We start from the raw sequence: 12074 nt of genomic DNA, 5'->3' as shown, positions 1-12074 counted from the left end.
CTAAGGCAAGTTCATGTTCTCCATCCAATTGAAATAGTGGTATCCCTCAGAATAAACCTTAGGTCAAATTCTCATCCCTCTTAATTGTCAACTATGACTAGATATTGATAAAAACCTATAGAAAAAAATAGAAATATGCCAATAGACTCAACAGCAAATATAGAAACATATTAAACATGAAACCAGGGTTTGGGCCAATGGGAACATATTCTAATGTTCATGTTTGATAGAACTTCTGTGGTTGTTGAATAGTTTCATTTTTAGTGGACATGATGTGATAACTGTCTCATGTAACTGCATAGTCCAATTTAACTAAAACAAGTGTTATTTGTACTGCCAAATGTTTATAAGTTAACTTTATTTTTTAAAATATACTTTAATTATTTGAGAGTGTGGGCACATGGGCACTTCAGGGCCTCATGCCACCACAAATGAACTCCAAACACATGCATCATTTTGTGCTTCTGGCTTTATGTGGGAAGTGAGGAATCAAACTGGGGATTGCCAGGCTTTGTATGGAAGCACCATTAAGCACTGAGCCATCTCTCCAGTCCTAAACTTTTTTTTTTTTTTAAAAAAGAACATATTCTTGTACTGTCATGAACCAAAATCAAGATAACTGTGAAAGCAGGTCTAATCTGAGAGATATATCTTGCCAGGACAAGTACGATGAACCTAGCAGTTACTAAAAGCACTAGAATTTTTTTCTGGCTACCAGAAAAAGATACTTAAAGTAAGAAATGTGGTGTGCTGGTAACTACCCATTTCCTCTTTTTGCCAAAGTTCCCCCTTCTTTCCTTCTTGGGATTTTGCTGAAGTGCAGAATAAGTTAGGCCATTTCCTTGCATTTCCTCGAATTTGTCCCATAATAACCACCAAAATAAAGGAGGAATCTTGGGTGAAAAGTTGCTGGAAACCAACTGAAGACACACTTATTGAGAAAGCCTGAAGTACAGTGTTCATTGTGTGTCCTCAAGACTTAGGGAGGTTCTTCATCACCTTGTCTGGTAGGAGTTTGAGATTAAACTCTTGAAGATAGTTAAAAATTGATATAGTCTGAATTGAAGATAGCAGGGAATTATGGGTGGGCTTTCCTTTGCATATGGCCTTATAATTATTTGGATACACTAAGGAAAATAGTATTCTGATTGTGAATATCCCTAATTTGCAGTATCCAAGAACAATACTGCCAAGTATAAAACAAAGTCTCCAGGAAGTTAGGAAGAAATGCTACTATGTGTTCATATCTACTGGTTTGTGCAACTCCTTTGTTTCTGTTTGTTTGGAATAGGTTCTCACTTATTATACAGCCCAGATAGCCTTGAACTTGCTATCCTCCTGCCTCATCTTGCCAAGTGCTAGGATTATAGACCTACCTCACAATGCCAGGTTCATATCTACTATCTTAAAAGTGCCAGAGTCTGGGTTCTCCAGCCACCTGATTGATTCGATTCTTGGTGAATTACAAAGAATTTGTTTCTAAAATTGACTTCTAAAGATTTATGTACTTCTCTCTGGAGGATATGTATATGTGTCATATGAGTGCGGACACACACACACACACACACACACACACACACACACTTTAGAAAAGTTTTTGACAAGAAATAGTCCAAATTACATGGAGATAACAGTTCTGCCCCAGCTTATGTTTTGTCCTATCCATGAAAGACACATGCAATGATGTTATTAGCAGATTGCTAAAACAACAAAACAACATTGATATAGCATCAAAAGATTTTTTTTTAAGTGACTGCCAGAAGTCAGGCATGGTGATTCATGCCTATAATCCCAGCACTCAGGAGGCTAAGGCAGGAGAATCACTGTATGTTTGAGGCCATCATGGGCTACTTAGTGAATTACAGGCCCACAAGGGGTTGGAATGAGACCCTGGGGAACAAAAGGAGGGGGATGCCAGGGCCAAACTTTTATGAAGACTAAACTGTCCTGATTTCTATAAAGTTCAATATACACAGAAATAAGAGAATGAACTCTTCATGATGAGACAAAACTCTTGTCCACTAACATTCATGGTTAAAGGCACAGTATGAGGCACATGTCTGTGGATTATGTTAGCTGATGCAAGACAAATCAAACATGTTTTCATGTGGATGTCCTGACGTATGTGCTAGAGGATATAAAATAAATCCATGGTACTGATGCTCTGACAATGAGACACCTGGGAAGTTCATGGTACATAAAGAAAAGGACCATAGAGAAGAGGACCCTGCTTTTGCCTGGGGATGGCCTAGGGATTTGGGACAGTAATTTCCAGGCCTATTCATCAACTGAGTATGAAGCTGTTTTTTTTTTTTTTTTTTCGTTGTTGTTGTTTTAAATTTCTTATTCTAAGTATATTGCTGTGCCTATGAGAAACTGAATTTTCACACTCTGTCAATGTTTACACTAAGTCACGATCCACTTATCACAACAGAAAAATTCTTAAGCTGTCAGGAGTTACAAGAGTAACCAAGTCGTTCTCCTGGTAGTAAATGTAACCACTTTAGAATCTACAATTGTTTTCCTCCAGTTATTCAGAGAAAACTCTACTGCCTGACCCCAAGAGTGGATTTTAACCACCTTGAGGCACTGAATGGTAGAAGAGTGGACAAGAATCATTTCCCATGTCAAGATCCTTATTAACCTTTATGATTTTTTAATTGACTTATTGTCCTATTATAAGTATTTATCTTCATAATAGTTATACTTATTATTGTATTGTACCCTGTACTTCAGAAGTTTCATAGTAAAAGAACACCAAGGCACATTAAAAATGATGGAGTACACATAAGACTCTAATCAACATATATGACTCAAAACTCCAGTGAATATATGTAATTTGGCCATGATTGATGTTATGGGACCTAATTGAATACAAATAAGATTATCTGGACCTTTCATTTTCAAATCCACAACTTGAGGTAGAAGAGCTCCTTTATTTTTATTTATTTACCTCAGAGAGAGAGACCGAAAGAAAGAGGGAGAGAGAGCGCCAGTATGGGCCTTCTGCTATTGCAAATGAACTCCAGACACATGTGCCAATTTGTGCATCTGGCTTTACATGGGTATTGGTAAATCAAACTCCCATCATCAGGCTTTAAAAGCAAGCACCTTTAACTGATGAGCCATGTTTCCAACCCCAAGAGCTCCTTTTTTTTTGTTCATTTTTTATTTATTTATTTGAGAGTGACAGACACAGAGAGAAAGACAGATAGAGGGAGAGAGAAAGAATGGGTGCGCCAGGGCTTCCAGCCTCTGCAAACGAACTCCAGACGCGTGCGCCCCTTGTGCATCTGGATAATGTGGGACCTGGGGAACCAAGCCTCGAACCGGGGTCCTTAGGCTTCACAGGCAAGTGCTTAACCACTAAGCCATCTCTCCAGCCCAAGAGCTCCTTTTTTGATTGGATCATTTTTTTAAAAAGTTGAAATTTTCCTTTAGTACAAATTTGTGTGTTTTTGGTATATTCCTCATTAAAAACCATTAGTGGAAGAGATTTTAAAGCCCGAGTAGTAAATGCATTTAATTACTTGAGAAAATAACCTAATGAAATAATATTACATACAAAATTAAACAGTATTCAAATACATTTCAAATACTGAAGAGTTTTAAACAGAATGTTTTATTCACATGTTAGTTTTCTTCTGTAACATGTACATACACTGATACATTTTGATTGGTCTACATGGAACAAGAAGTGTCTAAGTATTCTAAAGGCAAATTAAAAATATATTAATTTTTCATTATTATAGGCAATTGCATACACATCACTTACAAAGTTATTACTGATCTGTCCAAGGAAGCAAAGAGGTGTAGAGGGAGGAACCTTGAGGATATATTCAACAGTAACATAACTGAGATCTCAACGTGGGAAAGCTGACAAACCATGGACTTTTGCTGTGAAATTTGAAAAATATGGATAAAAGTCTATCAATGGGAAGTAAATAAAAGACAACAATCACTTTTTGCAGTCAATTTTCCCCACAGTATTGTGCAGAGGCATCAAGAAAATTTCTTAGTCCTTCTCTGGGACAAGTTTCAGAACTTTTCCAATTGCAATGGTCTTACCCTCATCTCTTAAAGTAAAACGACCCATCTGAGGAAAATCTTTAAATGTCTCCATGCAGATAGTTCCTGCTGTCCTTAATCGGGCAATACACACTTGATCTTGTTTCACAAAGCGGGGCCGTGTCTTACTTTTCTCTCCTGATTTTTTGTCTATCAAGGAGATTAAGGCTGTTATCTCAACTTCCTCTATACAGGTATGAATGTGAAGCACCGCATTATAACCTGGACAGATGATAGATTTGTGCTCAATAATCACTATCTGAACATCAAATGTACGTCCAGAATGGCAAAGATTACTAGGGGAACAAAGTATGAAGCCTGGAAGAATCTCTTCTTCTTCAATTCCCTTCAGTCTGATTTTGAGGTTTTCACCAGGGGCTACAAAATCAGTTTCCGCATCATCAGAAAGTATTCCTAGAACTTCCACATGGTGCTTGTTTGGCATCATCACAAGCTGCTGCCCTTTGAAAATGGACCCTGATTCCAGCTTGCCCAAGACCACAGTGCCCATATCCTTGTACTTATCCACAATTGGCAACCTAATCGGTCCTTCAATTGATCTGTTGAAGTTTGGCATATTGTCCAAATATGCAATAAATGGTAGTCCAGTGTACCAAGGACAGAAATCAGATTGCTCTTTAATATTTGCACCTGTCAGTCCTGAGCATGGCATAAAGTGAATGTCCTTTTTTGGACTGAAGCCAACTTTTTTCAAAAAGGGCACCAGTTTTTCCTTACATTCTTCATATCTCTCACTGCTCCAATTTACTGTGGGATCATCCATTTTATTAACAAGCACTATTAAATGTTTTACCCCTGCTGTTTTGGCCAACATTGCATGTTCTCTTGTCTGTCCACCTTTTTCAAATCCAGTTTCAAATTCTCCTTTCCTGGCAGAGATTACCAGTACAGCCAAATCAGCTTGAGAAGCACCACCAATCATATTTGGGACAAAACTCTTGTGACCAGGGGCATCTAAAATTGTGAAATGCTTCTTTTCTGTTTCAAAATAGGCACGACCCACCTCTACTGTTTTACCCTTGTCTCGTTCTTCCTGATTTGTATCTAAGGCCCAAGACAAATACCAAGTTTCTCTATTCTTCTCCTTAGCTTCTCTTTCATATTTCTCAAGTGTCCTTTTGTCAACCATTCCAGTCAAAAACATTATCTGTCCTCCAATGGTTGACTTCCCAGCATCTACATGTCCAATGAACACGACATTTACGTGTTCTTTCTTAGGAGCACCTGATATGACCATAGATTTTGATTTCCTTATTTCCTCTTTATCCTCCATCATTTCCTTTCCACTTTCTTCTGAGTCTCCAAACGAATAACCCCCAGGCTCTGCTTCACTTACTTCATTACTGTGCTCCCACGATTCTTCTAGGACCATATCCACCTCTCCATTTTCTACAACAGGTTCTGAAAGTTCCATGGTGACAGCTGAATTGGAAGCAATACAAGACACTAAGCATTTTATCTTTGGAAGGTTCCACAGGTGCCTCCCCCTCCCGACCCAGCATTTTACCTTGAGATTCTCCTGCACCGGTGAAGGTTTCATCACTGCTGAAAGAGCTGGCTGGCGGGGTGGGCAGCTGGGCCCAGCCCCGTGGGAAGGATGGCAGGAGCTCTGGTGCGCTCACGTTAGGCACGAAGGGCTTGGCGTTGACGTTGAGGTGTTGGCTGAAGGCTGTGCTGAGATGCTCGCGCTGCGCCTCCGCCTCCAGCGAGGAGACCGTATCTCCGCTGGGGGCCGAACCCGGGTCTTCCATTTCCACCTGGTCCCAGCAGTCGGGAGCCGAGTCGCTGCTGCTGCTGCTGCCGGGATCCATCGTCTGCGGACCTGGGGTGCGGGCGGGAGGGGGCGCGGAGCACGGAACAGAAAGAGAGGATTATGCAGGCGGGAGGCAGTCATAAACGGTAAGGGGCCCCAGGATAGCGACACGAACCTTAGCGGCAACGTGGAGGCAGCCCAGCGCAGATGCTGCATTCGCAATTGCGGCGGCGGTGGCGGCGGAGGCAGCAGATATGGCCGCTCAGTTCTCTGCTCTGGTGTGTGAGCGGATCTCCTCCCCCAAACCTCAACCACTTCCGACTCCTCCACCCCCGACCCAAGCTGGTGTTGAATTGACCCCTCGTTGCCATCCGTAGGTTGGTTGGTTTTTAGTTCTGAGACAAGGGCTATGTCCCAAATATTTATTTTTTAAAACAAAAATTTCTATTTACTTGTGTTCACACTGAGAGAGCTATTTAAATACAGTCCAGTGATTCAACCTTAGACAGACACGACTGACTTAAAATTCTATGCAAAAATTCAAGTCAAATGAAACTTCTGTTGAACAAATAGGAGCAACCTATTCAGCAACCTAAGGCAGACTGAATAGGCAGGGTCTCATGAGATACATAAAGACCTAGCTGAACTTAATAAATGCAGCTTAAGATCACTTATTAATTTGAAATCCAAAGGGTTTGTTCTTCCCATTCCCATTGATCCCCTATTAGCCTGTAAACTCTGCTGATAGCTCCAGTAGTACTGTAAGGATCAGGTTACAAGTACTTTTTTTTCCATGTTAAGTGTCTTGGCTATCTGCAGAATTTGCAAAGAAAGCCTTGTCCTATGAAACTATATAGTGGCTTCATATGCAAGTGCCTGAACAGTTCCTGGCCTGCCTTTCTGTTGATTTGAGCCATTTGTGTTTACCCAATCAACTGTATTCTGGACACCCTGCCTTATTTATTAGTATGTCTCCAAGAGTACACCCTGGATCCACAGACCATGGATTTTCCTGTTCATCCTAAGGGCCCAAAAATCTCCTCACTTTTCATACTGAGTCTGCTCTAAGGAACATTGCCATGTTGGACCCTTCTCCAGTTAATAGGAATGGCCATGGACTGTGACTGTAAGCACCATTAAAGCAATTATGAAGTCTGTGGTAGATACAGTCTTTAAAACCCAAATCAGTAGAGTATCATCCCTGGAAAGAGTCATATCTGGGGCAGGAAAGATGGCTCAGCACTTAAAGGAATTTGCTTGCAAAGCCTGATGAGTGGACTTGGATTCCCCAGTATCCACATAAAGCCAGATGCACAAAGTGGCAAGTGTGTCTGGAGTGCATTGGCAGTGGCAGGAAGCCCTGGAATGCACATTCTCTCATATTCTCTCTCTCTCTCTCTCTCTCCTATCTCTCAAGTAAATAAATATATTTTTTTAAAAAAATTATTTATTTGCAAGCAGAGAGAAAGAGATAGAGAGAAGAGAGACAGATAGAGAGAGAATGAGCATGCCAGGGCCTGTAACCACTGTAAACAAACTCCAGATGCATGCGCCCATTGTACATCTGGCTTACGTGGGGCCTGAGGACTCAAACCTGAGTCCTTTGGCTTCACAGGCAAATGCGTTAACCACTAAGCCATCTCTCCAGCCCCTAAAATATTTTTAAAAAGAAAGCCAAGCCCTAAATGAGCTGGTTTGCAAATCATTTTAATACATAGAAAACTGAGAGGGGGAAAATGTCTGGGGATATTACAATTTGCTAGTACAAAATGGAGTCATAGACATGCATTTCAAATAAGTTCAATATAAAGCAAGATATTATAAAACCAAGTGACTATTAAATTGAGAAGTGTGTTCTTCATATTTTATGGGAAGGATATTTTTAAAAGACTATTGAAGTTTTTCAGTTTTTAGTTGTCACTATTTTATTAGTTCTATTCTGTTCTCAAATCTTTAGATTCAAAATCCCTTTTTGCTGTAGGTAGTGGTCTAATTATTTCTGGTGAAATAAAGGGAATGAATAGGAAAAAAAAACTGAGAGGGAAGTGTATAGCAAAACATTTAGACAATACCCCCACACATATGCTGGGACCTTTCCTGGAAGTTTTGTGAACCTAAAAGAGGCTTGCTAAAATATGTCTAGGACAATTTGTCAAGGTTTATATGGTTATATACACATAATGTTATTCATGCAAAAAGGCAGAGCAGATCTGAAATTTTGCCTTCTCCTGAGTTGACTACATCACTCATAAAAATGCTGCCATAATTGTTACTAGGTGATATCTCTGTTAGAGAAAGAGAATGTTCTGTTTTTAGACCTTTAAAGGAGAAATGAGAAATAGTGAGTGGATGCCTTCATAATATATCATTCTTGTAGTTCAGAGGGAGGCAAGTCAATGGGGATGGAGGGAGGGAAGGAGAGAGATATTTAACTAGGTTGTACTCTGAGAAATTGGTACTGCATAAAAATCTTTTTGTTTGTGAGTGGGACCTGGGCTCCAGTGTCTCTCCCCAGAACACTAAAGGGTTCATCTGTATTTTCTTCACTATTTTGGTGGTTTGATTCAGGTGTCCCCCATAAACTTAGGTGTTCTGAATGTTAGGTTCCCAGCTGATGAAGATTTGGGAATCAAAACCTCCTAGAGGCAGTGTATTATTGGGGGTGGGATTTTGGGTGTTATAGCCAGCTCCCCCTTGCCAGTGTTTGGCACACACTCCTGTTCCTGTTGTCCACATTATGTGGGCCAGGGGGTAATGGCCACCTTCTGCTCATGCCATCATTTTCCCCTGCCATCATGGAGTTTCCCCTCAAGCTACTAAGCCAAAATAAACCTTTTTCCCACAAGCTGCTCTTGATTGGGTGATTTATACCAGCAATGCGAACCTGACTACAACAACTGTACTTTTTTTTAGTATATATGATATCCAGCCATTAATTGATTCAATATTTCTTGCTTCAAAAGCTTCTTATTGTAAAGACAAAGAATTGTGTGAAATAAATTTGGACTTCTTAACTTATGAAAAGGAAGCTTGGTTAATCCAGCATCTACATCAATAAATAGAAATTTATATCATATATGATACTGTAGGACTATTATCCTGGCATTTAGAAGATCAGAGCCAGTTTGGGCAACATAGTGAGTTCAAAGCTTTAAAGCTACACTAGTCTGTATGAGAGCCTATCAAAATAAAGGAAGGGAGGGAGGAAGGAAGGAAAAAAGGGAGGAGAAAAAATGGAGAGAAAGAAGAGACAGAAGGAAAGAGGAAAGAAATTTTTAAAAATGCCAACCAAATCAGAAAGTCTCCCTGTGCCTCAACCAACAATAATTAAACCTATCTTAATATTTTCAATATCCATTTACAAATAAAATTTTCCTACTCTCTCATAAAGACTAGGGTTGATGCAAAACACAGTTTCACTTTAAAGGGAATAAGAGATAACTTATACTGGAGCTAAGTATAAGTGACTATGCCCAGGAACAGAGATTGAGATTACCACAAATTCCAGGTTCCATCCTGGAAACATCAGGTAGGTAGGTTATGGCAAAGTAAGAAAATCTCTGCTAGTTTTCTCAGGTGATATCTTATCTTCCAGATGAACTTTTTATCTTTCAAGATAGTACAAGCTAGGGGATGAATTTAAAAAGGATTTACTTTGTTCACAGGATGGCAAGTCAGACACAGAGGTGGATGTTAGTTGGCTATCAAAAGGGGTGACAAGAAGCAGATCATAATAACCAAACTCAGAGAAGGCACAAAAAACTTCAAAGTCCATGAAAACACCAAACCACATATGCTAACGCAATATGACAGGGATCAAATCAAACCAAACAGTCATTACCCTAAATATTAATGGCCTTAATTCACCCATCAAGACACACAAGCTAACAGGATAGATCAAAAAATTAGACCCCTCAATCTGCTGTCTTCAAGAAACCCACCTCAATATTAATGACAGACACTTCTTCAGAGTAAAAGGGTGAAAAACAACATTCCAAGAAAAAGGGAATAAGAAACAAGCAGGCATAGCCATATTAATATCAGATAAAATAGAATTCAAACCAAAAATAATCAAAAAAAGACAAAGAAGGCCGCCTCCTACTTATAAAGGGAACGATCCATCGAGAGGATATTACAATCATAAATCTGTATGCACCAAACACAGGGGCACCGCAGTTCATAAATCAAACCCTACTTGACAATAAAACAGAAATAACCACCAACACTATCAGAGTTTGGGACTTCAATATACCATTATCAATAATAGACAGATTATCTAAACAGAAACTCAATAGAAGTAAGAGAGCTCAACAAAACCATAGATAACTTAGACCTAATGAACATCTACAGAACATTCCATCCCAAATCCACAGACTACACATTCTTCTCAGCAGCTCATGGAACATTCTCTAAAATAGATTATATACTGGGTCACAAAGTCTGCCTCCATATATTGAGGAATATTGACATAATTCCCTGCATGATATCAGATCACAATGCTATACTGCTAGAAATTAACAACCAAAAAAAGACCCACCAAGCATCCCAACAGCACTTGGAAACTGAGCAGCACACTTTTAAACAATAAATGGATAGTGGACAAAATAAAAAATGAAATTGCAAAAATTCTAAAAATAAATGATGATGAGAACATATTGTACCAAAACTTAAGGGACACAATGCAGGTAGTCCCCAGGGGAAATTTCATAGCACTAAATGCCTTCATAACAAGGACAGACAGATCCCAAATCAATAACCTAACCATCCACCTAAAGGCACTGGAAAAGCAGCAAAAATCTAACCTAAAAAGCTCCAAAAGGAAAGAAGTAATAAAGATCAGAGCAGAAATTAATGAATTGGAAACTAACAAAACAATTAAGAAAATTGACAAAGAAAAGAGCTGGTTCTTTGAAAAAATAAACAAGATTGACAAACCACTGGACAATTTGATCAAGCAAAAAAAAAAAAAGAGACACTTCAAATTAACAAAATTCAAATAAAAAAGGAGAGATCACAACAGACATAAGTGAAATTGGGAGAAATATCAGGACTTATTTCAAATATCTCTACTCCACAAAACTGGATAATGTGGAGGAGATGGATGAATTCCTGGACGCATACCATCTGTCAAAGCTAAACTCAGAGCAGATTAATCTCCTCAATGAACCTATCACACTCATGGAGATTGAAAAAGTAATTAAAAACCTCCCCAAAAAGAAGAGTCCACAACTCAGGCTTCTAAGATGAATTCTATCAAACCTTCATGGAAGAACTCAAACCAACATTGCTCAAACTGTGCCACACAATTGCAGAATAGGGAAAGCTCCCCAACTCCTTTTATGAAGCTAGTATCACCCTAATTCCAAAACCAGGCAGAGATGCCACAAGAAAAGAAAGCTACCAGCCAATTTCGCTGATAAACTTAGATGCAAAGATCCTGAGCAAAATCCTTGCAAACTGAATCCAACAACACATCAAAATCATTATCCACCTTGATCAAATGGGATTCATCCCAGGAAAACAGGGGTGTTTCAACATAAGGAAATCTGTCACTGTAATACACCACATAAACAAGGTTAAACACAAAAACCACATGATCATTTCAATAGATGCAGAAAAGGCCTTTGACAAGATACAACATCACTTCATGATCAAAACATTGGAGAGAATGGGCATGGTTGGTTCATATCTTAACATAATAAAGGCAATACACAATGCTCCTAAGGCCCAAATAATACTTAATGGAGAGAGCCTGGAGGAATTCCCATTGAGATTAGGAACAAGAGAGGGGTGTCCACTCTCACCTCTGCTCTTCAATACAGTACTGGAAATCCTAGCTCAAGCAATAAGACAGGAGAAGGAAATAAAAGGGATACAATTTGAAAAGGAAGAAGTTAAGTTAGTTCTATTCACTGATGACATGATTGCATATGTAAGAGACCTGAGAGACTCCATCCCAAAACTCCTGAAGGTGATTAACTCTTATAGCAAAGTAGCAGGATATAAAATCAATGCACAAAAATCAGTAGCCTTTCTATATGCAAATGATGAAGATACAGAGAAAGAAATAAGGGACATGGTCCTATTTTCAATAGCAACAAAAAAAAAAAAACCTTGGAATGATGTTAACCAAGGAAATGAAAGATCTATACAACGAAAATATAAAATCACTCAAAATAGAAATTGAGGAAGACTTGAGAAAATGGAAAGACCTCCAATGCTCCTGGATAGG

At 39.1% G+C, this 12074-nt stretch overlaps 1 protein-coding gene across 1 annotated transcript; it reads right to left on the bottom strand.

The window, feature by feature from the left end:
- Positions 1-3603: 3603 nt before the first annotated feature.
- On the bottom strand, positions 3604-6121 carry Gspt2 (G1 to S phase transition 2). The gene is made up of 3 exons (XM_045139830.1): positions 6018-6121; positions 5597-5911; positions 3604-5511 (listed from the first exon to the last, which is right to left on the bottom strand). Exons 2-3 carry the CDS (start codon positions 5898-5900, stop codon positions 4016-4018), a joined length of 1800 nt encoding a protein of 599 aa, XP_044995765.1. The 5' UTR covers positions 5901-5911; positions 6018-6121; the 3' UTR covers positions 3604-4015.
- Between the last annotated feature and the right edge of the window lie 5953 nt (positions 6122-12074).

This window comes from Jaculus jaculus, chromosome X (genome assembly GCF_020740685.1).
Source record: "Jaculus jaculus isolate mJacJac1 chromosome X, mJacJac1.mat.Y.cur, whole genome shotgun sequence".
NCBI lineage: Eukaryota > Metazoa > Chordata > Mammalia > Rodentia > Dipodidae > Jaculus > Jaculus jaculus.
The sequence above is the reverse complement of the archived record's forward strand: the minus strand, read 5'-3'. Positions and strand labels throughout refer to the sequence as shown.